The following is a 25,323-nucleotide window of genomic DNA, read 5'->3' as shown; positions in this document are numbered from 1 at the left end:
AATGGGGTAACAGTAGGTGTTAGGGGATGAAGTGTGTCCCTCCCCACCTTTATAACTTGAAGTCCTAATCCCCAGGACCTCAGAACGTGACTGTATTTGGAGACAGAATCTTTTAAAAGGTGATTAAGGTAAAATGAGACCCGTGGGTGGCCCCTAATCCCATAGGCCTGGTGTCCTTGTGAAGAGAAGAGAAGATCAGGACAGACACACACACAGAGGGATCACCATCTGCAGACCAAAGAGAGAGGCCAACACTTTGACCTTGGACCTAGTGGTACTTTGTTGTGGCGGCCCTCGCGAACTAATGCCATGGGTATCTAAGAGGTGTTTAAGGATCAATTAAGATAATAGGTATCAAATGCTCAGTATCCTTCCCGGCACAGACTAGCTCAGTATTTTCAATATTCTACTCTGCACGCATTTCAAGGCAGTTGTGGTATGGTGGCCCCTGGCCTGCACGCCCAGGTTTAGGTTGGGCTCCTACTTGTTGGGTAACCATGGGTTTCATAAATTCTCTAAATGTCAGTTTTTTCTTTTGTAAAATGGGGGAATCGCAGGGCCTGCCTCACAGAGTTGCTGGGCTTGGGTGCACAGCACAGGGCAGTACCAGGCAGCAGCTGTTACCGTCATTCTTACGAAGCAGCTAAGCGTTGACTTTCTCCCTTTGCTAAGGATGGCTGCTATCAGCTGGATGTTCACTGAGGCTCAGAGAGAAGGGTGCAGGACACACTTCAGCTTAAAGGATAAACTTGAGCAGGGTGTTTTTCTTCTAGAGGGATACTGATTAACTCTAAAACATGGAAAAAAGGCAGCCCTTTCTCTCTCTTAAGGGTCTACCCTCTTAACAGATTGTTTTTTAGGTTTATTTCTGTTGTTGTTTTAGTGGGAGTATAGTTGATTTACAATGTGTTAGTTTCAAGTGTACAGCAGTGATTCAATTATACATACATATATATATATTTTTTTTTCAGATTCTTTTCCCCTATAGGTTATTACACAAGATTGAGTATAGATCCCTGTGTTATACAGTAGGTCCTTGTCGGTTATCTATTTTATACATAGTAGTGTGTATCTGTTAATTCCAATAGATTTATGTTTTATTGAGGTAACACGGGTTTATAACACGATATGTTTCATGTGTACAACGTATTTCGGCTTCTGTGTCCCCTGCGGTGTGCTAACCACCAGAAATTTAGCTTCCATCCATTTTGCCACCCCCTCCCCCCGGCTCCCACTCTGGCAAGCACTACTCTGTTCTCGGCATCTATGTATTTGTTTTTGTTTAGTTTGTTGATTTGATTGTTTGCCATCCTCCACACTTGACTGAAATGATGCGGTATTTGTTTTTCTGTGACTTATTTCAGGTAACAGATTTTTAAGTGTCAGTGCAGCACCGTTCACTAGACTTGTGATGTTTACAGCAGCTCTAGAACTTTCTCATCTGGCAGAATGGAAAGTTTATGCACGTTGAATAGCCGCTGCCTGCTTCCCTCGGTCCCCAGCCCCTGGCAGAACCATTCTACCCTCTGCTTCTGTTAAGTCTGACGATTTTAGATTCCTCTGTAAAAATGGAATCATGCAGTATTTGTCCTTCTGTTACTGGCACATGTCACTCAGCAGAGGTCCTTCAAGTTCATCTGTGTTGTCTGGCTTTTTAGGAAGTCCTGCCCTTTTCTCTTTGAAAAGCAGTCAAAGTCAAGTAGGCAGAAAAGTTGGCCTCTGGACACCTGGTGCCAGAAAAGCTCGTGGAAAGGTTCCTAGTGGCACCACCTGGCCCGTCCGTCCACCAGCCATTCGCGAGCTGTACCACCCAGTGGCTCTTGAAGAGAGAGGCTGAAGGGGGGTGGGGGGGAGGGGCTGGTAGGGCAAGTGCCCAAGTGATCTGATGCCAGCAGGAGACGTCGTTGAAGTATCGGGTATAACCTGACAAATGTGTGTGAACTTTGCATTACATCCATTACATCCATATTCATTTTGGATGTAAAAATAACATTTAAGGTCGTTACGGAAAAATAAAATAGAAGTGCCTGAAGGGTTTCACGTCAGCCCCCACCAGACACAGCTGAGCACCCCGGGGCTCCACCGGGTGGGTTAGGCCCGGGGTTCTGGAAACCGTGAAGAGGAGGCAGGTCCTGGTTCCTTTTGCTTCTCCCTGCCCCCCGTCGGTGACCCCGTCCTTGGATATCAGTCCTGGGTGGCGTTCACGGCCCCCACGAGTTAGCGGTGGATGCTTTTGGAGATGTTAACAGATGGTGGTTTAAGATTTGACCCACCCCAGGGGTTTTGACTGAAGAGGAAACTCTGGAGGACAGACCGGTTCTGAGACGCTCAGCAATGAACCATTTTGCCGCAAGGGCTGCTGGTCTCACCCATCCCCGAGGTCCCCGCCCGGGGCTGCTGTGGTCCAGGTGGGCGGGGGGAGGGTGTCTGCTCACCTCACTGCCCAGGACTCCTTTCTGAGTCTTTGCTGCCGGGGCCTCGATGGCAGGTTTGCTTGGGGACCTCACACCGCAGTGACCCCAGCTTTCCCTCCTTAGAAACCCGCAGTTGGGCAACGACTCCCATGAGGGTTTGTGGGGCCTGGCGCACTCCCTCCAGCCCACACTGGTGACGAGCTATGTTCCAGACACCCTGGGAGCAGGCCACAAACACAGGGACCCACGCCGCCGCCGTTCCCATCCCGGAAGCTCCCCGTCCTGCAGGGACGTCGAAATCAAAGGCAAACACAACACAAAGCAAAGCCTGACCGTGGGGCACGGCTCTTACGCGGGCTTTTCCCTTCCGTAAGCTCGGCCAGACCAGGCAAGCTGCAGCTGCCCACCCTGACCTTTGGGTACCTGTGCCCAGGCCGTCGTGGAAGGGGCAGCCAACTCCGCACCATCCAGACTCAGCTGGCGACTCTAGGGAAGGGCACGGGGCCTTGGGTCTTGCCCGCGCGTGTCTGTTCTCGTCACATGACTGGGGTCAGGGGTCAAGGGTCAGGGAAGCAGGACAGAGGCGAGTCTTCCTTGAGACACCTTTCAACTAGATGGAGACCTGCCTCGCCTTCTCTCTCCAGGGAGCTGCACTGGCTTCGCAGGGGCAAAGGCGAGACAGAGCAGCGGCTAGGGACGGCCTTCCTTACTGAGAGCGCTTGTCAGCGCTGCGGGGGTGAGGGCTCAGCTCCCGCAGGCCGGTGAGTGTCTGTGGCCAGAAGCCCTTGGTGGAGGCCGAGGCTCAAGGCAGGGAGGAGACAGACAAGTGCCAACGGAGGACACCTCACACACAGGGGCAGCAGAAGACCCCTGGGCACGGAGCTGCCTGGAGTTTCCGGAAGGCCCAGGTATCCCCGCCTGCAAGCGCTTAGCTCATCCAAGGCTCGGAGCCGGCTGCGTCCGCGCAGGGTCAGTGCCAGGCTCAAGGACATCAGGCCGGGAGGGAGGGCAGGACGGCCGTCTCTGCCCCTGCTTTCTCCTTGAGTTCAGGACTCGGCAGGGAGCCCTTGCGTTCCTGTAAGGTCACCCCATGGGCTTCTTTCTTTTCTTTGCTTCTTTTAAGCCACAGACACCCTCGAAGTCCTGGCTGATGTTCACAGAGAAACAGAGGATTCTTTGAGTGAAAAGATGGAACATAATAAGTTTCCTGAATTTTAAGGAAAATAAAAGCCAAGATTTCCATAGCTAGCGATCCAGGAGAAAAAACAAACCCACCGGGCAAACAGAAAAGAAGCCGTTCTCTGGTGCCCACAGGCCACCTTCCTCCCCCAAAGGCCCTGCGCTTCGCAGAGTGAAAAACAAGGCACCTCGCGCGTGGCCCCTTCGCGGCCCCGCCCCGGTGGGAGCTGCCGCGGCGGCGCAGGTCCGGCCACCTGGGCAGGTTGGCGACAAGCTCCCGGGCCCGTGGCAGCGCCGCGCCGGGGTCCCCTCCCCGCGCCGGCGCCCCCTTCCCGCCGGGGACCCCTGCCCAGCCCCCTCCCCTCCCCGCGGCCACGGCCCGAGCATGCGCCGTGCGCGCCGGGAGGCGGGTGGGAGCGGCGCGCGTCGCTCGGGTCCCCTTCCTGCACCGCGCCGCCACTTGCCGGTTGCTAAGCAGTTGCCGTTGTTTCTGTGGCGATTGCAGAGGCTGTTGCTAACTGGAGAAGCCCCGCTAAGCCGCAGCATCACCCCTTTCGGAGCCGCTCTCTGCTCTTCGCATTTAAAAAGAAAACTAGGCTGCTCTGCCCACTGGTCCTCCCCCACCCTGCCCCAGTAGCCGTGTGATTTGGGAAGCATGGACTAAATCCCAGCCCTCCCGCCCAGCGGACTCCGGTGACCCCAAACTCCCGGGCAGATCGCACCTGCCCCTGTGCTGCACCCTGAACAGGAAATCATGACTACAGCCAAGGAGCCAAATGCTTCAGGGAAATCCATGCAACAGCAGGAGCAGGTAATGCTGCTTTCCGGAGTGTGCCCGCGTCTCGGTGTGCGTGTGAGGGAGTCGGGGGTGGGGGGGGCGGCGGCACGGATTGTGCCTCTTGAATGATTTTGTATTTGCACCACTGTAGCCGCCTGAGCCACGGAGCCGGCCCCTGAGGTAAAGTGCCGAGCGTGTGCTCTGGGCTCTGCCTTTGTCCTCTCCCCCACTTCTGTTTTTGAGCGATCCCGGGCCCATCAATAATGCATGTGCGCAGGGAACATCTGGAGACGTAAACTTGATGTGTAGGGACCTGAGGACAAAGGCCACTCTCAGAGCTGCCAAATTTAGCATGTCAGTTGTGAAGGTTTCCAACTATAATACTTTGTAATCTGGGGGTGGGGAGGGGGTGATGGAGGAAGTGGCTAGTGCCAAACCCCCTCCCCCCAAATAATTCAGCTTATTCTGACTCTCCAACGGGACTTTGCTTGGGTTCTAACACAAGTCAAAAGAAGACATATGAGCTCTGTTTAAAGGACTTTTTCTGGTTACCCGTGTCTCTTTTTCCTGCTTTTTCCCCAGTATGTCTGAAGGTACTAGCAAATCTCCGCTGTTCATCCTGGCATTTAGAGAGTGCAGACTCTCCCAGCTAGAAAAGCCAGAAGGTGCACAGTTAGGATCAAGAGGGGCCCCAGCTGAGAAGTAGCAGGTCTTAAAGGGCTGACAGAGGTGTTCAGGACTGCACCGGTGTCCCCGTATAGCAGCGGACCACCGAGGCTCACCCTGCCCTGAAGAGGCCCAGCATCTGCAGAGGCTCAGGAAGTAAAGGGGACCCAGCAAGCTGTTATATTGCAGTTCCCTTCTCAGAAGATCTTGAGGGTTCTTATCTGTTAATCACTGCTTAGTTCTCCTCTGGCAGATCATTTAAAATAGATCCTGGGAGACACCAGTATCAAAGCAGCTCGCTCAGGCTTGGTAAATCAAGAGCATGAGCTGATTTTCCCTATTTATTTTAGGGGTGTTGTTAGCTTTCGCTTGCTAGGATTGGGGCAAGGAAAGGGGACCCCTCTAAAGTTCGGGAAGGCACAGAGCCTCTCTGGGGACACTGTGGCCAGCCCGTCACTGACTATTCAGAGACCTTACGAAGACAACTTTGGCTCTGTATCCAGTGCAAGCTGCATATACTTGCGGTCATTCCCTCCAGTCCCGTTTTTCCATTAAAAATGAGACCATCTTATTAGTTGTATCATCACCAGAACTTAAGTACAGTTGGATTTCTTCCAGGAAGGAGATTTTGTACATATGGAAATCTAGGAATTCTTGTATGCAGCGGGCGAGCTTGTGTGAGGGTTAATGCTCAGTGTAGCGTGAACACAGAGGTTCACGAGAGACAAGCCAGGCCCTCCTCTTCCAGGATATTTGTTCAATAAAGAAATAGGTCCACCCTGAATTAACATCCTGTGACTGACTGGGCTTCCTTTTATCACAGATCTCCTCCTGGCTAGCTATAAAATAAACACGCCCTGGGCTTACTGGCTCCGGCAAGGACTTAGGTAGCATCTGGGGCCATGGGACAATAATTATGGAGAGAAGACTTCGCTGTTCATAGGTCTAAACCCAAGGGCGGGCACTCGGAAGCCCAGGTTATGTTATGTAAAAGAAGGTCCATGGCTCCTGTTCAGTTTTGCTGTCATGTTACCTGATCCCCTCACATGCCATAATACCGGAAATAGTTAATTAGGGTGTGGGTTTTGGAGGAGGTATAAGCTCTTGTTTGATTTTATACTTTTTGATCATGGGAACTCCCTTATACTTGAACATGCTGGAATCATGGAAGACTTCAGCTGGCATAACCTGAAACCCAGAGGTGGCTGTGGATTCGGGTAGCAGGTAGCACGTGCAGAAGAAGCCGTCCCATCCCAGGCGCTTGGGAGGCCCTTTCCTCTCTTCCCAGAGTGACCTCATCTTGACCCTGAGGAGTGCACAGAGCAGCCCACCGGCCACTAAGGAGAAAGGTCAACAGCAGGGCTAGAGGAGGAGAAGCAAAATGGGCTGGAGGGCAGAGATCTCACCTCGAACATCAATACACCTTTAGGGGACACTAGGTAAAACTTTAACCGCTCTAAACACAAAGAGGGAAATGAAAGATTTAGTTCAGGAAGACTTTCTTCCTCCGTTGTCAGTTTTCAAAAGATATTTACACTATTTATGTGCTTAGACTGCAAAGCTCTTAGTGAGTCTTTTAATTCTTCGTATCAGTTTTTTCCTTGTTAGTAATGAAGGGGATGGCCCGTTACCGAGGCTGGGAGCAAATATGCTCCAGGATTTTTGTAGCAGAAAGAGATAGATGCTGGTTTGTGGTTTGGTTTGTTTGTTCGGTTGGGGATCATTTGGTTGTACCAACCAACTTCGTGGCTGCCTTCAAATCACCAAGCCTCATTTCTTGGTTGAAACCCTTAGCATTACCGAGGACTTGGATTTAATGCAGCATGATACGTATTTCTAACAGTCTTAAACATTTTGGGGGTGTTGCAGTAGACGACCACTTAGTTCTTAGCAGGCTAACAGAGGCACAGTACAGTTTCTTATCTGCCTCGGTAGTTGGGAGCCAAGGCACGTGGGTGGCAGCTGGAAATAACTTTTGTATGCTGAGGATTACTGCAGATTAATGAAAAAAATCTAGGAAATGACATAAAACCAATTGATTTTACCTATTAATTAGAGATTGCTGAGTTTTTCCAGCTTGTTTTCTAAAAATGTACTAAGAATAGATGAATATGTGGAAAGAGTTTTTTTTTTTTTAAGGGTACTGTATGAACATGTTGGAATAAAGTGGAGAGTAGACTTCTTGAAGACTGTTTTTCCTTCGCTTTGGAGATGCTAAAAATTATTTTAAAATGAAGTATGAAAACCCAGAGATGTTTGGAAACAATATATTTTTTAAACTGAGGGAATTAAATCCGTCCTTTGGCTCTGAAGCGAATCAGATGTTACAGAGGCTTGTCGGGGAAAACAGAATCCGCGCTGGCCGGCACCCCGCTGCACCGTGTGCCCAGAGGTCAGCCTCGGAGGTGAAGTAGAAAAAGCTGAGGCTAATTCAGTTGAAATTTAGTGTATTCTTGCAAACGAACTAGATCCTTCCTTAGAGAACCAAATTAAGGGATTTTTTTCCCCCTTAAAAATAAGTAAAAGCACAAATGTATTTTAAACTGTACTGTCCTCATTTCAAATGACTTAAAATTGAAAAGTGGTCATCAGTGATGCTGTTAAGAGGCAGAGGAGAAAGAAGGTTTCATTCTCCATGTTTCCAGTAGCCATGACACATTGTTTCTCAAGTATTGAGCAGGGATGAGTGGCAGATTCTGTATCTGTATGTATGTGGATATGTATACACACCCACACACACACACACTCACACACACACACACACACACACACACACACTCACACACAGGCAGGCCTCATGCATCACAAAATCACAGAGTTGGAAAAGTGCATCCCGTGATCTGTTCTACCCTCTTTCGCTCAGGAGTCTCACAAATAAATGAGAATATGCCTTTTCTTTAAAGGTCTTCAAGAAAGTCTCTTTTCATATAGAAATATTCTGTGTTCTGTGGGCTAACTTGTATCTTTTGCTGTATGTTAAGTTCAGTCACCTCTGTAACTTCCCTCAATCTGAAAACCAGTGAGTCTGATAGTCCTACTGAATGTAACGATTATTTTTTGTTGCTTCTCAGTTTTCTCTGATCTGCACAAGTCCTAATATATAACCCCAATGTGTCTCTCTTCCTATTAAATGAAGAGCCTCAGGACCTAGTGTTGACTGATATGTTAAATTATTTATCTGATAGTTATTAATCTGATAATTAACTTCATAATGATAATGCCATTACAGAAGAGTTTTCTGATGTGAAGAGACTTTTACAAACAGCTCTGAAGTGAACATTAAAATGCATGGAGCCTAGACTTCTGAAAGAGGGTAGCCCTTCCCAAGGGTACATAGGTGATGACTTCTGACATTCCCTGTCCAGTGCTCTTTGCATGATATCCTGTTGCTTCTTTCAGTAGTAAAATTAGATACAGAAACAGAGGATCTGGCTTTGACAGTCATGAGAGTTAAATTTTTTATGTAACTATGGTAAGGGAATCTTACCAAAAGAAGGGGAAGGGGAAGAGGAGGAGGAAAGGGGGAAGGGGAGGGTGAGGAAGAGGAAGAAGAAGAAGAATCAGAGGAACAAGATTCAGAATTAGGAAGTGCAAACATGACTTATAAATTAGTTTCTCAGTAGGAGAGGTGGTCCTTTTATGACTCAAAAAGTGGCAGTGGCTGCAGTCATTGTACTAGTATAAATCAAATTCTGCTCTGCCCATGAACTGACTTTTCTAAGACTCTCTGGATGAAAAGGGAACTTGAAGGAACTGGGCAAAGAATAGGATGCCAGGTTCTTAAGATTGTCTCAAAATACCTCTAGGACTTGTGAACTTCCAGAGCAGGGAGAAAGAGAGAAGCACTTTGGCTGCAAAATGGGTTGATGTGTGAAGGACTTGCGGGGAGAACTCAGAAGCCCTGGGTATCCTAGCAAGAGCAGGTTCAGAACAAAAGCTTGGTGCCTGGGTTTGCCAGGGTGGCTCCTGGAGCTGAGGGACCAGGGCGAAAGCAGTGTGATGTCTCTGAGGAGAGGAAAGGCGGGCTGGTGTGATGCTTTTCTCAGAGGAGGGATGCTTAGTCTCATCACCAGAGAGAAGAATGTAGCAATGAGGCAGACACTAGCCTGAAGCCATAATCTGTGTGCTCTGGTGTCTACAGGTAGTTCCCAGTATTCTAGGATGCAAGTCACATGCTATATTAAAAGAAACTCAAAAAGATATTACTGCAATTTATGTCAGAATGTTCTTGCCTATGTTTCTCTCTAGGAGTTTTATAGTATCTGGTCTTACATTTAGGTCTTTAATCCACTTTGAGTTTATTTTTGTACATGGTGTTAGAGAATGTTCTAATTTCATTCTCTTACATGTAGCTGTCCAGTTTTTCCAGCACCACTTATTGAAGAGACTGTCTTTTCTCCAATGTATAATCTGGCCTCCTTTGTCGTAGATTAATTGACCACAGGTGCATAGGTTTATTTCTGGGCTTTCTATCCTGTTCCATTGATCTCTATTTCTGTTTTCGTGCCAGTACCATACTGTTTGGATTACTGTAGGTTTGTAGTGTAGCCTGAAGTCAGGGAGCCTGATTCCACCAGCTCCGTTTTTCTTTCTCAAGATTGCTTTGGCTATTCGGGGTCTTTTGTGTTTGCATACAAATGTAAGGTTTTTTTTTGTTCTAGTTCTGTGAAAAATGCCATTGGTAATTTGATAGGGATTACACTGAATCTGTAGATTGCCACCGGTTGTATAGTTATCTTAACAATATTGATTCTTCCAATCCGAGAACGTGGTACATCTCTCCATCTGTTTGTGTCATCTTCGATTTCTTTCATCAGCGTCTTATAGTTTTGGGGGTACAGGTCTTTTGCCTCCTTAGGTAGGTTTATTCCTAAAGTATTTTATTCTCTTTGATGTGATGGTAAATGGGAGCGTTCCCTTAATTTCTTTTTCTGATCTTTCATTGTCAGCATACAGAAATGCAACAGATCTCTGTGCGTTAATTTTGTAGCCTGCAACCTTACCAGATTCATGGATGAGCTCTAGGAGTGTTCTGGTCACTTAAGGGACTAAACGAAAGCCCCAGCAACCCCAGACAGGCCGTATCCACAGCTCAGATTCAAAACAAATGGAAAGCAGCTGACTTTTCTTTCTGAAAAAATGTTTCCTCCGTGCATGGAGCGCGTTTCGTTGTGTTGTAATGACTTTCCACTGAACTTGGTCCTGCCCTTCAGCTTCCATCCTGGAGTTACCACGGAAAACTTCGCCAGGACCTTCCAGTGCTCCACAGAGAAAACCGGGGGCACTTAGAGGGTGGGAGAATGCTTTCCATTGACCTTCAGCAAAAACAGCTTCAGCTCCAGCATGCCTGTGAAAAATGCCAAGACGCTAACCTCTTACAGGAAAGAACAGTCACCACGTTTCCAGCTCGTTGGGAATTGTGGCTTCATTATCTTTTAGGCAAATGAGCCATGCCTGTGTTCGGCCTTAACTGATCCGGCTTTGGTTTTGTAGTAGACATCTTTCACCCTCTCTCATTGAGAAGGAGGAGACAGAGTGAGTCTGATAATCGAGTCCTGAAAATTGAAGACAAGAATATAACTGGGGGAAGAAGTAAATCTCTAGAAGCTTTTAAAGATCAAGGGTGGTTTGAAGTCCTTGCTATAAAAATATCAGACAAGTGGAAGGTGTATATTCTTGTTTCAGACATCGTTTGGAAACCCGGAATGTACTAAAATGTTTTTATTTCAAATTTGGGTTTGGAAACCTCGTGGCCTTAAAAGCATGGGAGGAGATAACCATGGGACCGGGTGGAATTTCAGCCTAACTCCCGTTTATTTTAATTCTTCATGAGACTGACATTCCCAGGTCCTTCCTGACCTGGTACCCTGTGTTTCTCAAAGTGGGGAAATAAATGAAAGAGAGGAGGGGGCGAGGGGGTGGAAAAGATTTTTAAAAAATAGCCCAGGGGGGCTTCCCTGGTGGCGCAGTGGTTGAGAGTCCGCCTGCCGATGCAGGGGACGCGGGTTCGTGCCCCGGTCCGGGAGGATCCCACGTGCCGCGGAGCGGCTGGGCCCGTGAGCCGTGGCCGCTGAGCCTGCGCGTCCGGAGCCTGTGCTCCGCAACGGGAGGGGCCACGACAGTGAGAGGCCCGCGTACCGCAAAAAAAAAAAAAAAAAAAAAAAATAGCCCAGGGAAAGTGATTAAGTCCACGAAGTTTCTTCTCTGTCCTCCTCCTCCATCTACCGTTTACTTTTCAGAACTCTTCACTGTTGTGCCCCCGAGAGGCCCTTTAATCACCTCTGCTACCTACAGAGTACCAATAGAGTCGACTCTTTTTATCAAACCTGCACATGTGCTGTATTCCACCTGGCCTCGCTAAATGACTGAGACAAATGCAACCACCAAATAACGTAGAAAGTTGGTAATTTTAACAATAACAGTGTGTATATTTAAAATAGATAACCAACAGAGACCTACTATATAGCACAGGGAACTCTGCTCATTATTCTGTAACAACCTAAATGGGAAAAGAATTTGAAAAAGAATAGATACATGTCTATGTATAACTGAATCACTTTGCTATACACCCGAAACTAACACAACATTGTTAATCAACTATACTCCCAATAAAATAAAAATTTTTTTTAATTTAATAGCTGTCGGTGGTGAAGCTGAATTGAATTATTAATGGTTGAAATTTCTGGCACAAACTTATGGCAGTGTTGATGCAAGAAAAAATACGGTGTTTAGTCACAATCATTCTTGGAAAATTAAGGACAGGTCGCGGTGAGGACCGTCTTGGCGCCCCTTAGACCGCTGATGGGCTGTGTGCATCTTATCAGGGCTGTGAATTCTGCATGTATATTGGAGTAGCTCCTGCATCATCAGGCAAGGACCAGATAGCAGATACTGTTGCTGTGTTCAGCTTCCAATTCCAGGAGGATGTTATGGTAATAGAATTGAAATATGCAGCAATCGCTTCTTGGGAAAAATGGCCATAAGCGAAGACACTGAGTCCGTGCCGTTGGCCCGCATCCGTAGCGGTGCCTGTCTGCTTTTAGCAGTGGTGGCTAGAAAGTGGAATGCAGCCCTCCACCAGCAACTTTACAAAACACATCAGCGGTAGAATAAAGTCTTGATAATAGAATTTTCTATGACAGTGTATATATTATTCCCTTACTAGTATCTGACCAATTTTTAGAGGGATTTCTCCTCTCCTGCTAGATCTCAGGAAAAACTGCTTTCCCCCTCGGAAACTGCACGAGATGCTGAGCATCTTCTCAAGCTGTTAAGTCGTTAGTTTGGAACACAGGCTTTTCAAAAATGTGTGTGTGCGCCCATGTGGAGGTGGAGATGAGGGACCCAAAGGCACCAGCATGATCCGGGGCGGGGGAGCTCTTTCAAAACACTTTCAGAGGTCAAAGTCTATCTCCTGACACGCTCATGTGATTCCTCTTGAAGGTAATGGGCATCCATGTCCTTGGAAGGATAGAGTCCACCCTTGAAGTGAGTTTACCTAGTGCAAGATGGTCATCAACCCAAAGAATCTGAAGTGTGTCCCCATTTTTTTTTCTCTCAGAAATATACAACAGAGATGTCCTTGAATGGTGGTGATGTATGTGTTAAAATTAATGAAAGAATTTTACTTCTCTCTTTTGAAGGGGAGATTTGTAGTTTTCTTGTTAGAGTATTTGAGGTTCTGACAGTGTTCATGCAGGGAATTCTAAAATTACGACGCTAACTGTGTCTCTTAAACTGGATCCCTGGATGGGAGAGGCAAGTAAACATCTTTTTAAATTTTAATAGCTGCCTAATACCCCATCCACTTATTAGACAACTGTTGGATCAGAGGAAGATTTTTATTTTTTTATTTCTTTAAACTGAAGTGTAGTTGATTTACAATGTTGTGTTAATTTCTGCCGTACGGCAAAGTGATTCAGTTATACATATGTATACGTTCTTTTTAAATATTCTTTTCCATTGTGGTTTATCCCTGGATACTGAATATAGTTCCCTGTGCTCTACAGTAGGACCTTGTTGTTCATCCGTTCTGTCTATAGTAGCTTGCATCTGATAAACCAAGTCTCCCGCTCTGTCCTTCTCCCGCCCCCTCCCTCTTGGCAGCCACAAGTCTGTTCTCTACCTCTGTGAGCCTGCTTCTCAGATAAGTTCATTTGCATCATATAAGTGAGATCATATGGTATTTGTCTTTCTCTTTCTGACTTCACTCAGTATGATAGCCTCTACAGGCAGAGGAGGCCCCTGGACGCAACAGCTGGAGGTCAGGAGAGCAAAAAGGGATTCTTGGCTGTGCCATCAGAGCCTGCGGGTCGGCTGAGCAGTCCGCCTGGGGAGGTGGAATGTTCTGTGGGGCATGGAGGTGGTTTGGGGGGACAGGACACGCTTACGTGAGGTGGTTTTAAAGCCACAGTGGTCTGGAAAGGACGGGAAGCAGCGAAGCATTAGTCAGGTTCCGGAAGAAAGGGAAGAAACCTGAACTTAACACGATAGAACCCTGCTTAAAAAACAGGATTTGGGGGGGAATATATGAAACTGGAAGGGTGACTTGGACATAAAATTATACTCGGTTGGTGGGGGGGGCGGGTCATGTCATCTAGGCGAGTCTTGATAGACTGGAAAGGGCGCTGCAAGATTCTGGTTTCCAGAGAGCTAAAGGGGTATGTGATGTCCCAATAAAATTCAAGTTCACTTAGAATCAACAAGGTGTTGTAAGTTCTTATGGTGCACACACACACACACACACACACACACACACACACGTGTGTGTGTGTGTATGGATAGATAGATAGATAGATGTCATATTTCTTTTTTTTTTTTTTTTTTTTTTTTTTTGCGGTATTCGGGCCTCTCACTGTTGTGGCCTCTCCCATTGCGGAGCACAGGCTCCGGATGCGCAGGCGCAGCGGCCATGGCTCACGAGCTTAGTTGCTCCGCGGCATGTGGGATCTTCCCGGACCGGGGCACGAACCCGTGTCTCCTGCATCGGCAGGCGGATTCTCAACCACTGCGCCACCAGGGAAGCCCTATATTTCTTAAAGTAGACTGAGACATTTTTAGGACTCAGGACAATTAGAATTTCTGGCTCTGATTTTGAAAAGCAAAATAAACCCTCCATTCCTCCAGTACCAAGTCATGTGATACAGAGTCAGAGAAGGAGATTAACCAGTGAGAGAACTTCAGCAGGTAAAAACTGTTGTGCCATCAAAAATCATAAAGCCTTAATGCCTCAAAGCTCCTTTAATGCATTTCGTTAATTTACCTGCTGGTTACAAGGACGGGACGGGGCGATGGGGAGTGGCCATTTCACCCTGACCTTGCCAATAGCCCTCTTTTCCAGGAGTTGGGAGAATACGTGTGTGCCTTGGTATGGAAATCTCTGACCTCTGATCTCAGCTCTTCCCCCTCCTAGCTGAGGGACCTTGGGCAAATCTGGTCTGCTTCCTCATCTGGAGATAATGCGCATGACACCCTTGCTGTGAGGAAAACATTTGTTAAGCACAGAAAACTGTTCTTAGCACTGAGATTTCAATGTGCTGTTGAATGAGTACTTACTTTGTTGGCATAACAATGATATTTGAAAGGATCTTCTGATTTTCAGCATTTGGTGAGGGCTTGTGTGTCCATTGCAAGAGGGGTTGTTCTGTGAAATCATAGAATTTTGACTTTTAAGGCATTTTTATAGACCATCTTGCCCAGTGATTTTTGGACTTTTGTTTTAGTAACAGAAACCTATTCCCCAAAGAAAATAAGCCAAATCCAACATGTAAAAGAGGTGAAAGCACTGCCCTAGTGACCCTGGGACATGTCATCAGAGCTGCGGAGCAACCTGGAGTACACCTTAGGAACCAGATACCTAATTCAGCAGTAGGATTTTACACAGCGGGAAATAAGGCTCAGAGAGGTTAAGTAAAGTACCAAAATCACACAGCCAACAAGTTGCAGATTCAGGACACAAATCCTTATTTTTTGCTCCAACTCAAGCAATTCCAGGTGAGACATGGTAAAAAATATATATATAATAAAAATTAACACAAAAACTGATATTGGCTGGAAACTGCAAAGGAAATAAAATAATTTAGTATTATAGATGCATTAAAAAATCCTTGTCTGCAGATCAGCTGAGAAAAGGTATGTACTTAGGGCAGCAGGGAGTTTATTGCAATCCTTTGTCTTCATGTCCTGTGAGAGACAGAGTTGTTTCTTCTTTTTATTGCACTGTCCCTGGAGGCATTAGGTTTTTCATGGCAACTTTTCATTTTTAATTAGTTATTTAATGAGTTGCTTTTGAAACTAGGGGGAAAAATGGGGATATAACAAATGTTTTCCTCCCCCACTTTTAAAAGTAAGCCAACAATTAATAAATTCTGCTTGCTTTGAAAGTAGGCAGTAGGTAATTTTCAATCTCACCTTACACTTGAATAGCTTTGAAGGTAGTAGTTATACAACAGGTGTGGGGAGATGAAAGTCAAAGATAGAGGATTCCCAGCAAAGCACCTGGACACACCGGGGACTCGGCACAGCGAGAGTTGTGACGTTGCAACATCTGGAAATGTTATCAGTTCACAAGCTTGAACTGAACCAACAGTGCGTTGACCACGACCCTTGGGTTACAGATCCCCTTTGAGGGTCTGATGAAAGCCATAGATCTGCTCACCAGAAAAAGTCCCATAATCTCTTGATTACCTGAGGCTTGCAGAAGCCCTCATGTGTGTCTGTAGACTCCAAGTTGAGTATCTCTGTTCCCTTAATGTGGTTTGCGTCCTGAATTTGTCAGCTGTGTGATTTTGGTGAGTTACGCAACCTCTCTGAGCTGTATTTCCTCCTAGCATCTTCTTAAGATACATGGATAGAAATGTGCTCACTGCCCAAACCTTGTGCAGATATTGACTAGGTGGCTGTCTCATCTGGGTGCTGTGCTGGGCCCAGTGGAGACCCTCCCTGCACGTAGGAGGGAGTGGGGCTAGGCCGAGGAATCAGGAAGAAGTGTCTATGACACCCTGAAAGTGGTCAGTGAAGGACCTGTGAGCCATGTGGGTGATGAAAGTTTAAAGAAAGGCAATTGTATAGCTGAAGACCTAAAGTATGTCTTTAATTCATATCTGAGCAACTGTTAAATAGAAGAACTGTTAGAAGAAGTGATATGATTTGATCTTTTTATTTTCTGGGTTACTCTAAAAGGCAAAACTATGGGATCTATGGATCCCTGGACGGCAGCTTTAGCTGAGGGTCGGCCCGTACTCTGCAGGTCACGGGTGACTTGCTGGCCGTCTTCTCATCACCAGGACAAACACGATGCCCATTGGCCTCCAATAGGGGCAAGTCCGATGCAGGGCCCTTCTACTTGAAGGTCTCGAGACTCTAATGTGAAACCTATTACACCTTCCCTGACACACAGCTGTGAGCCTCTGACAGACACCAGACATGCCCTGTTCCTTACGTCTCTCCAACACCACGCACCACGCCCGTCCTATGAATGTGTGTGCAAAAGAAATCAGTGGAGGAGTGAAGGGTACCGCCCTCTCTAAAGCCCCTGCAGCGAATGGCTCACAGAGTTCAGAGGTCTGTGGTTTGATTCATTCAACAAACAGATTAAAACTTTGGAGCCCTAGGGCAAAATAAAATCCAGCCCCCTGAATGGCCAGCTCACCTTGCTGTTCCTGATGTTTGAAGTGTCACTGCCATGTTTCCTTTCCCCCAATCCCGCCTCCACCAGGCCTGCCTGAAAGCGTCTCTCCACCACAGAAGCATCAGCTCTTTGCCGCAGTTACAGGCCAGGCATGGACATCCAGTCTCGCATGACTCACATCTGTAACATAAGTAAATGTTCTGTCACTTACCACCTGGGTAGATAAACCAGAAAACCAACTGGTGAGGAAAGACGGCTGGTGGAAAAATGGCCAGTGTGCGGCCCCAAAGCCCTTTGCTGTTGTTGAAGCAGAAGCACCAAGTCTTTTTCCTCCATGGAAGCGGTTTGCTGAAATGGAAAGATGGTAAGATCCAAATTGAACCACCTTCCCCCGGATGCAGAGAGAGTTGACTTGGACATTTGAGCTGGTCCTCTGAAACCAGCTGGGAAAAGCGCTTTCAGGGAGAAAGAAAGAAAGGAAGTGGATCAAGATGAAGAAGAAGAGAAGGTCTGGAACGTTCGCCCTATCTGCCCTCTGCGAGGTGTGATTGCCAACTTTTTTGTTTAACTTTTTCATGAGGCAGTAGAGGTGCAAGAGTGATTTCCAGCACGGGCAACAGGATGCGATGCTTTCTCAAGAAGAAAGAAATGAAACAGTGAGGCTGTGGTTGATAGAGCCAAGGTGGCGAGGCAGGGATGGTTTAGGGGAAGGGGTACCAGCTTTGGCTTTGAGTTTAAATTCCAGTTCTGTCACCAGCTCGGTGGCATTGGACTCTTTGGGTGACCTCAGTTTCTATGTTGAGCAAATGCTAGACAGATAATAGCTGCAAATACTGTCAGTGTGGCGGTTACATTATCACACCATGTAAAAGAGTAGAAACATGATGGCGTAATGTGAGCTGGGTCCAGGTTTTCATTGTCTCCGTGGCCCCGAACAGTCTCGCTGTAGGAAGAAGTAACCAAATGAACGCGAAGGTTTACTTCACATAAATGTGTTTGCTGCATTGAGTGAAGTAGTCTACTTTTCCTTAACTGCTGTTGTGCTAGAAATTGCATAGATAGTAAGTTGCCCTCGAAGCAGTTAATCTGCAGATTTGGGCTCTATTCAATTCACTTAGGCGCGTGGGTGTGACTTGAATAGTTATGTTAGGGTACTTGAAACTTAGTTGTGGTTTTTTCCGTTGTCAGAAATGTATTTGCAACTTAGTTGTTTATCCAGTTTGGTCCCGTAGTGATCCTGCTATGAACATGGAGATGTTAGCAGCTAATGTATGCAACTTTGCCTGCAAAATCGACTCTGTATTTTAAAGTTATTAAAATCTTACAGTGTAGCCAGGTTTTAAGAGTACTGGACTTGGCTTCTGAAGAATTATGGGTCCTTGTAATGAATGGGTATATGATTAGAATTTTTTATTAGTTTACTTCTATGCTGTAATATATCTGTTGAAAATTTTAGATTTATGTAATTGTGTTGTCGTTGCTTGAATGAGGAAATCATACTTAAAGTAACAGACAGTAATTGAATTCAAGAAAAATACTAAAGAAAATAAAGATCGCTGTGCACCAAAAGGCTGGCTTGTGCCTTTTGTGAAGCTTGAAGAAAATGTTCTCATCAAATGAATACCAAGGAAAGGAAATACTAAATTTATGTGCATTTTTCATTCATCTTAATTTTGTGAAAAAAAACTTATAATACCTTTTAATTCTGTAGAAGCTTCTGAGCTGATTCAATGTCTTGAATTTTAGGAGTACACAGAGAAAAATTCTATAAATGTGCCTTTTTTGGAGAATCCTCAGTTCTAGCCTCAAATCACATGTTTGTTGGATTTGAAAATATCCACAGAGACTATGTATGACATAGTTTTATTTAGAAAAGTGTGAGAGATTTTAAATGATGTAGGACTCAATATCTATCCTCCCTTTCCATGTTTGGGAATGTCAGTTATTTTCTAATATTATCCTGTAAAGAGGTGTAATGAATTTAAAGATAATGAGAGAGATTTGGGGGGATTCTTAAGCCCCAAATCAATTACATGCGTATCAGCCATACTCTCTCCTGTACTTCTTACATCTCTGCCAGCACCGCCGCCCACCCCGATCTCCTGACCACTGGACCAGAAAGTGAGGGATTGCCTCACTGAAGGCCCTTGAACATGATTTGTACGCTGATAAAACTTATTGGAAAGATAAATCCCTTGACTGATTTTTGTTGAGCAGGTTGAAGTGGCCCCAGTTGAGGCCCATTGCAGCAGAACTAGAGCTCACTGGCAGATAAGTTATACCTGCAAGGTGAGGATGGAGAAATGTGCTTCTGTCCCTTTGTTCATCAGGAGGTATTATTTTATTTCTTCTCGGGCTGATTAAGTAACGATCCAGTACCACTTGTTCCCAGCCATATGCAGGGGCATGTATGTTAGAGAAAAAAGAAATGGCTTGAGTGCAGTTGATCATTCCAGAGATATGTTCTTTCTTACCTCTCTGTTGGCGGTTACAGCCACTGATGTGGGAGATGGGAGCATATGCATGCACGTCTGTCCTGCCGTCCATCCGTCCTCCCCTGCCCCTCTGGCTTGGATGGACATCAGTTTGGTGCCCTCAGCTGATGTTTACTTGGTTCCCAAGTCTTGCAGCTCGCGAAGGAGGCTGTCATGTTTGAGGAAATAGTATAGTAGAAACTCCCAAGGATCTCGCCCCCAATGCAGTCTCTCTAGAGCGCTTGTCATCGTGAATTTCCTCAACAGTCTCAGGGAGAGAAACATTTTTTTGAAACAAAAATTGTACCTGATGATTATCCATTTCATGTGAAATTCCAAAGCCTGTTTTGATGTAAGGATTACAATAAAGCGATCACTTTTTTGCCCTCAAATTGTTTTTGCTCTAGATCAGGTGAAATTTTTATTTCCAGAGACAAAGATAAAACTCCTGATTTCTCTCTGTATAATTTTAATATCTAGAATAGAGTAATAATGCTGTTGTATATTTGTATGACATTTGAACACCAGTGCTGATAAAACTGTAGCACAAGCCACATATACAATTTAAAAATTTTTGGTAGTCACATTAAAAACTTAAGAAGGAATAGATGGAATTAACTTTATAATGTTTTATTTAACCCCAGGTTTTATTATTCTAACATGAAACCAATATAAAATAATAATAGTAAAATCTTTTCATTCTTTTTTGTCCACATACTAAGTCTTTGGTTTTTGTTTTTGCGGTACGCGGGCCTCTCACTGTCGTGGCCTCTCCCGTTGCGGAGCACAGGCTCCGGACGCGCAGGCTCAGCGGCCACGGCGCCCGGGCCCCGCCGCTCCGCAGCACGTGGGATCCTCCCGGACCGGGGCACGAACCCGCGTCCCCCGCATCGGCAGGCGGGCTCCCAACCACTGCGCCACCAGGGAAGCCCTAAGTCTTTGAAGTTGGGTGTGTAGTTTACACCCACAGCATGTCTCAAGTCAGACTAGCCACCTTTAAGTGCCAAATTTCCTTGTGTGTCTAGTGTTTAGCTATTGGATAGCAGCTCTATTCTGTATTTGGTTTCATAGAAATTACCCCATATCCTCTAATATCTTCAATTCTACAGTAAGATGAAGGGTTCATCCCCAGGTAATAGAAACTATATCTAAGGTCTCTATCATGAAGAGGAAAATTAGACTGTTGTGTTTCTGTTTGAACTTACAATGGCAAATGTAGTAATCTTCTAAAGTTTCAGAAAAGGTTGTCTTCTTCCTGTATAAATATTTACTGAGAGCTAACTGAGAAAAAGGTAGGATTCATTCCATAGGTGTATTTACTGGGCATCTACTAGGTCTCGAGCACAGTGCTCGACACAACGGATCCAGAGGACATATAAGCATATTAAATATAGCAAGTTTTGATTATGTGCTAGACATTGTTCTCTGTACTGATAGAATGTACACCCGTAGCCTGGATTAGCTTTCACCAAAGAAAATGTGTTACGATTTTACAAAACTTGCTTTTTCCTTATGTCCCTTTCTACCCTCCTTAAGATGAATCCTGGCTCTAGGATAAGGCAGCAGCCTCAGCCAGCTGAGAAGGGGGTTGGGAGATGGCTTTGAAGCAGCAAAGGGTTTTTGTTTGGTTTTGTTTTCTTCCCCAGTCACTTCATTACCGCTGCACACTGAGGATTGTTGAAGATTATAAGTGGGAGACGGCCATGTACAGGAGGTTCAATCATTGTTCTTCCCTCCCCTGCAGATAGTGGCCTGTGGACTTTTGTTTGTTTTAAGCAAAAGGGGTATTAATTGTAAAGGTACCGGGATTGAAGATACGGAATTGCAGAGGACTGAGAAATCAAGCTTCCTCTCCCTCATACAGAGAGGCTGGCTGCCAGCAGTTTCCACCACCACACCTCCTAGCTCTGTCCCTAAGAGAATACTCCCATCCCCTCCATCCCCAGCCTGGAAAAGTTCATGGTAGGTCTCTGCCTGGTCTGGCCAAAGTCACACGTCCATCTGCAGATCTGTCACCTTGTCTTGGGACAGAGGTACTAGGATTCCACATACTGAATCGGGTTACATAACTGTTAGGAAGTAGACTTCCAATGCTCCTGTATATTATGACACTGTGCATTGCGTGTGTTTATGGAGGGAAAAGCATTGGAGTGGTGGAGAGCACAGCAGCTGGTTTTCCCCTCAGCTCTTCTTCAGGCAGAAGCAACACGGTCTGACCAAATCTGCATTTCTTACACACACCCACATCGTGCTCTGACACTTTAACAATAAACTGTCATAGCAAAAAGGTCAACAACAGAAGGAAGACAATTTTCATTTGTTATAAAGGGTTGTACATGCGATATTCTGTGTCATGAAGAGCATTATGCTTAGTAATTCATTTTTCAGCTGCGTTAGGCAACGTGGAAGGTTGCAAACGCCAGGAACCCTATCCTCCACCTTCAGGTTTCTGTGGCGGGGGAATTAGTGGGTTCAGGAAACCACCGCAGTATAGGATAGAACAGAAGCTAGACTCTAACAAACTTCCTAATTCCATGTGTACTCAGGAAGATAGCAGCATTTATTGGATATCTACTATGAAGAAAAAATTATCAGATGCCGAGAGGGGTTTTCATAGGCAGTAAACATTAAAGCCTTTGTCTTCAAGATGTTTGAAGCATAAAACACGCTCACATTAGCTAAATAAGATTACTTCAAATGCCTGTACTGTGTCACATAACTGTGAAGCTATCAACCTGGTTTCAATAGCCATGCAAAAATAAAATCAGGTGATGCGTGTAAAAGTTCATACCGTATAAACCAAGATGGTATTACTGTGATCATACCTTCCGGTTTTTAGTTCATTTTGGAAGCCAGCCTGCTTGCAGAGAAGAATGGGCCCATTGGCCCTGTTCTGGGAAAAATAAACGGAATAATGAAGAAAATTCAAAGCCAAATAAAATGCCATTCCATACACATCTTGAAAAAGTTTATAAAGTAGTTTAACCATGGAGGGTTATTGTAAGCACGGCAATAAACTCGAAGGATATTGCTTCCTTTCCGAGACTCACGTTTCCAAGGTGGTTCTAATGTTAAAGACTCTCTCGGAATTTACGTATAGTTCTTCAAATCGGCACAGTTAGCCTAAAGCAAAAACTCTATAGTTTGTTTAAAAAGGAAAGAAAGGAAGGAAGCTATTCTGCACAAATTGCTGTAGGAAATGAGGGCTCCGTGGAAAGAGCGTTTGTTTGGATGATTTTGCACGTGTATGGGTTCCAGCTGCCATTTGCCATTTGGCCCACGTTTGGGGCAAGCTCTGATCCTGGTGATGGAGGGTTTTGTCAAGCTCTACACAAAAGGTACATGTCCATTTTCATCATCAACTCACTTCTCTCTGACACTTGCTGCCTTTGGTCCCCCAACCGTGAAGTTTTATTGACCCATTTCCCATCTCTCATATAAGTGGATGGAATCATCTTTCTTGATGGGAGAACTCCAGGAGTAATAGTGCACTTGTCTCTCTGAGCATCTGAGCCTGCCGTTTTTACAGATTTCAGTGTTAGCTCCTTTCTTCTTTTTCTGTGAACCGTAGGCCATTGGGAGGAGGGCATGAGGCATGCTGTCTTTAGTTTTGGTAGAATTTCCATAACAGTTCTAAAGTTTCCTCTTTAGCTGATAACTGAGTGAGTAATATTTGAATCTGAGCTAGTTAAGGTTTGAAACAGATAAAACCAACTTGAGATCATTAGATCAAAAGTTTGATGGGTTTGCTATCAGTGAAGGCTGCTGAGAGGTACAAGTGAGATAATTACAGGTGAAAAGTTTACAGAAACTCTAGTAAAACAAGCGCACATCATTTATATATACATCCTCATATTCTCCTTTTACAGTAAAGAGGAGAGTGAGGACAGGAGAAGAAAATAAGTACAGTGTGTGATTTCTTCAATCAGGACAGAGTCTTGAACGGAGGGTTAAGTGGGTGGGGTTCCATGAAAGAAATGGGGCATATTCTTTCTTATTTGTAGATATCCTAGGGATTAAGTTAGGTTTACTGTAACAACTCCTGCTTAATTTCCCAGTAACAATTACCTTCCACTTGTGCAGCAGGTTATTTGGGAAGCTATCTAGTCCTATCCTAAACGTCCCAGTCCCTCTTTTCTTGGTTTAACTATGTTTCAAATACTTTATAAAAACTTGTTTGCTGTAGAGTGTGTGTGTGTGTGTGTGTGTGTGTGTGTGTGTGTGTGTATAATATACATATACCACCTCTTCTTTGTGCATTCATCTGTTGACAGACACTTAGGTTGCTTCCGTATCTTCGCAACTGTAAATAGCACTGCTATGAACGTTGGGCTCCATGTATCTTTTCAAATTAGTATTTTCATTTTCTTCAGATATATACCTAAGAGTGGAATTGCTGGATCATACAGTGGTTCTATTTTTCGTTTTTTGAGGCACCTCCATACAGTTTTCCAAAGCGGCTGCATCCGTTGACATTCCCACCAACAGTGCACGAGGGCTCCCTTTTCTCCACACCCCCTCCAGCATTCGTTGTTTGTAGTCTCTTTGATGACGGTGGCAGGTGTGAGGTGGTATCTCATTGTGCTCAGCCAGCGCTGAGCATCTTGTCATGTGCCTGTTGAACGCCTGTATGTCTTCTTTGGAAAAACGTCTATTTAGGTTTTCCATCCATTTTTTAACAGGGTCGTGTGTTGTTTGATATTGACTTGTATGAGCTGTTTGTATATTTTGAATATTAACCCCTGTATCAGTCACATCATTGGCAAACATTTTCTCCCATTCAGTAGGTTGTCTTTTCATTTTGTTTATGGTTTACTTTTGCTGTGCAAAAGCTTTTAAGTTTAATTAGGTTCCATTTGTTTATTTTTGCTTTTGTTTCCTTTGCCTTAGGAGACAGATCCAAAAAATATTGCAACGATTTACATCAAAGAGTGTTCTGCCTATGTTTTTTTCCAGGAGTTTTATGGTTTCTGGTCTTACGTTTAGGTCTTTAATCCATTTTGAGTTAATTTTTGTATATGGTGTGATAAAATACTCTATTTTCATGGAATACTACTCAGCCCTAAAGAAGAATGAAGTTTAGCCACTTACAAGAATGTGTATCGACCTGGAGAGTATTATGCTTAGTGAAATAAATCAGACAGACAAAGACAAATGCTGTATGTTATCACTTATATGTAGAATCTAAAAGAATAAAACAATTGAATGCATATAACACAACAGAAACAAACTCACAGAAATAGAGAATAAACTAGTAGTTTTCAGTGGGGAGAGAGGGAAGGGGGGAGGGGCAAGATGGGGGGAGGGGATTAAGAGGTACAAACTACTACATATAAAATAAATAAGCTACGAAGATATATTGAACAGAATAGGGAATATAGTCAATATTTTATAATAACTTTAAATGGAGTATCATCTAAAAATTTTGAATGACTGTTGTACACTTCAAACTAATATAATATTGTAAGTCAACTATACTTCACTTTTAAAAAATTATCTTCGCTTATGAATTGTTCTCTCTTTTTCGCCCATTCAGTGCAGGCACAGCTTAATACTGGCTGTATTTCCATTTGCCTTTTTCCTTTACTTTTCATTGGTCCCTATCAGAACTAAGCTTCGACTTCGTCTTTTCCTCTGACCGCAGATATCCCAGTGTGTGACCTTCCCTTCCAGGTTGTACCAAGTAGAACCCATTTGTCTCCCTCCACCCCATCTGAGTCATCCTAACACCGTGGTCGCTGCCCCAGGCCCCCAGCCTCCACATTAGCTTTGTGAGCATTTTCCGGTCCAGTGGGCACTTTGTTCACCCAGGCGTTTTATGCGTTGTGCGTTTTATGAATGTTCTGAGTTTCAACAGATCTAGAAGCCAAACCGTGCTACTAAGTGACATCGCAGGGAACCTGGCGGGCTGCTCGGCATCTCACGGGCGCCGGTTTGGTTGGGCCTCCCAAGCTCTCGGGATGGGCTCTACCGTCTCCATTTGCCACACGAGGAAACAGAAGCTCGGTGAGAACGTGCCCGCGACCACGTGGCCGGTGTGTGTGCAGGCAGCGCTCAGACTGGGTTCCTTATCCCACGTCCCGTCACTTAGGAGGGACTCAGGGCCTATCTAGCAAATAGCGCTTTCCAGGGAACGTCCTTCCAACAACAAGAAAAAATAACCGTGCCTGGCCTGCATCATCT

The 25,323-nt window shown here is 45.2% G+C and overlaps 1 protein-coding gene across 4 annotated transcripts in view; it reads left to right on the top strand.

The window, feature by feature from the left end:
• DPP6 (dipeptidyl peptidase like 6) overlaps positions 1-25,323 on the top strand; it is a 922,327-nt gene that overhangs the window by 363,910 nt on the left and 533,094 nt on the right. Inside the window, exon 1 of one of the 4 annotated variants that reach the window (XM_067041761.1) lies at positions 3,979-4,404. The exons of the other annotated variants lie outside the window; for them this stretch is intronic. Coding sequence (XP_066897862.1) covers positions 4,348-4,404 — 57 coding nt within the window. The 5' untranslated portion in view covers positions 3,979-4,347. Of the gene's footprint in view, positions 1-3,978; positions 4,405-25,323 lie in introns of those variants that run through there. 4 annotated transcript variants of the gene reach the window in all.

This window comes from Kogia breviceps, chromosome 9, assembly GCF_026419965.1.
Source record: "Kogia breviceps isolate mKogBre1 chromosome 9, mKogBre1 haplotype 1, whole genome shotgun sequence".
Taxonomy (NCBI): domain Eukaryota; kingdom Metazoa; phylum Chordata; class Mammalia; order Artiodactyla; family Physeteridae; genus Kogia; species Kogia breviceps.
This window is presented reverse-complemented; position numbering and strand designations above follow the sequence as displayed.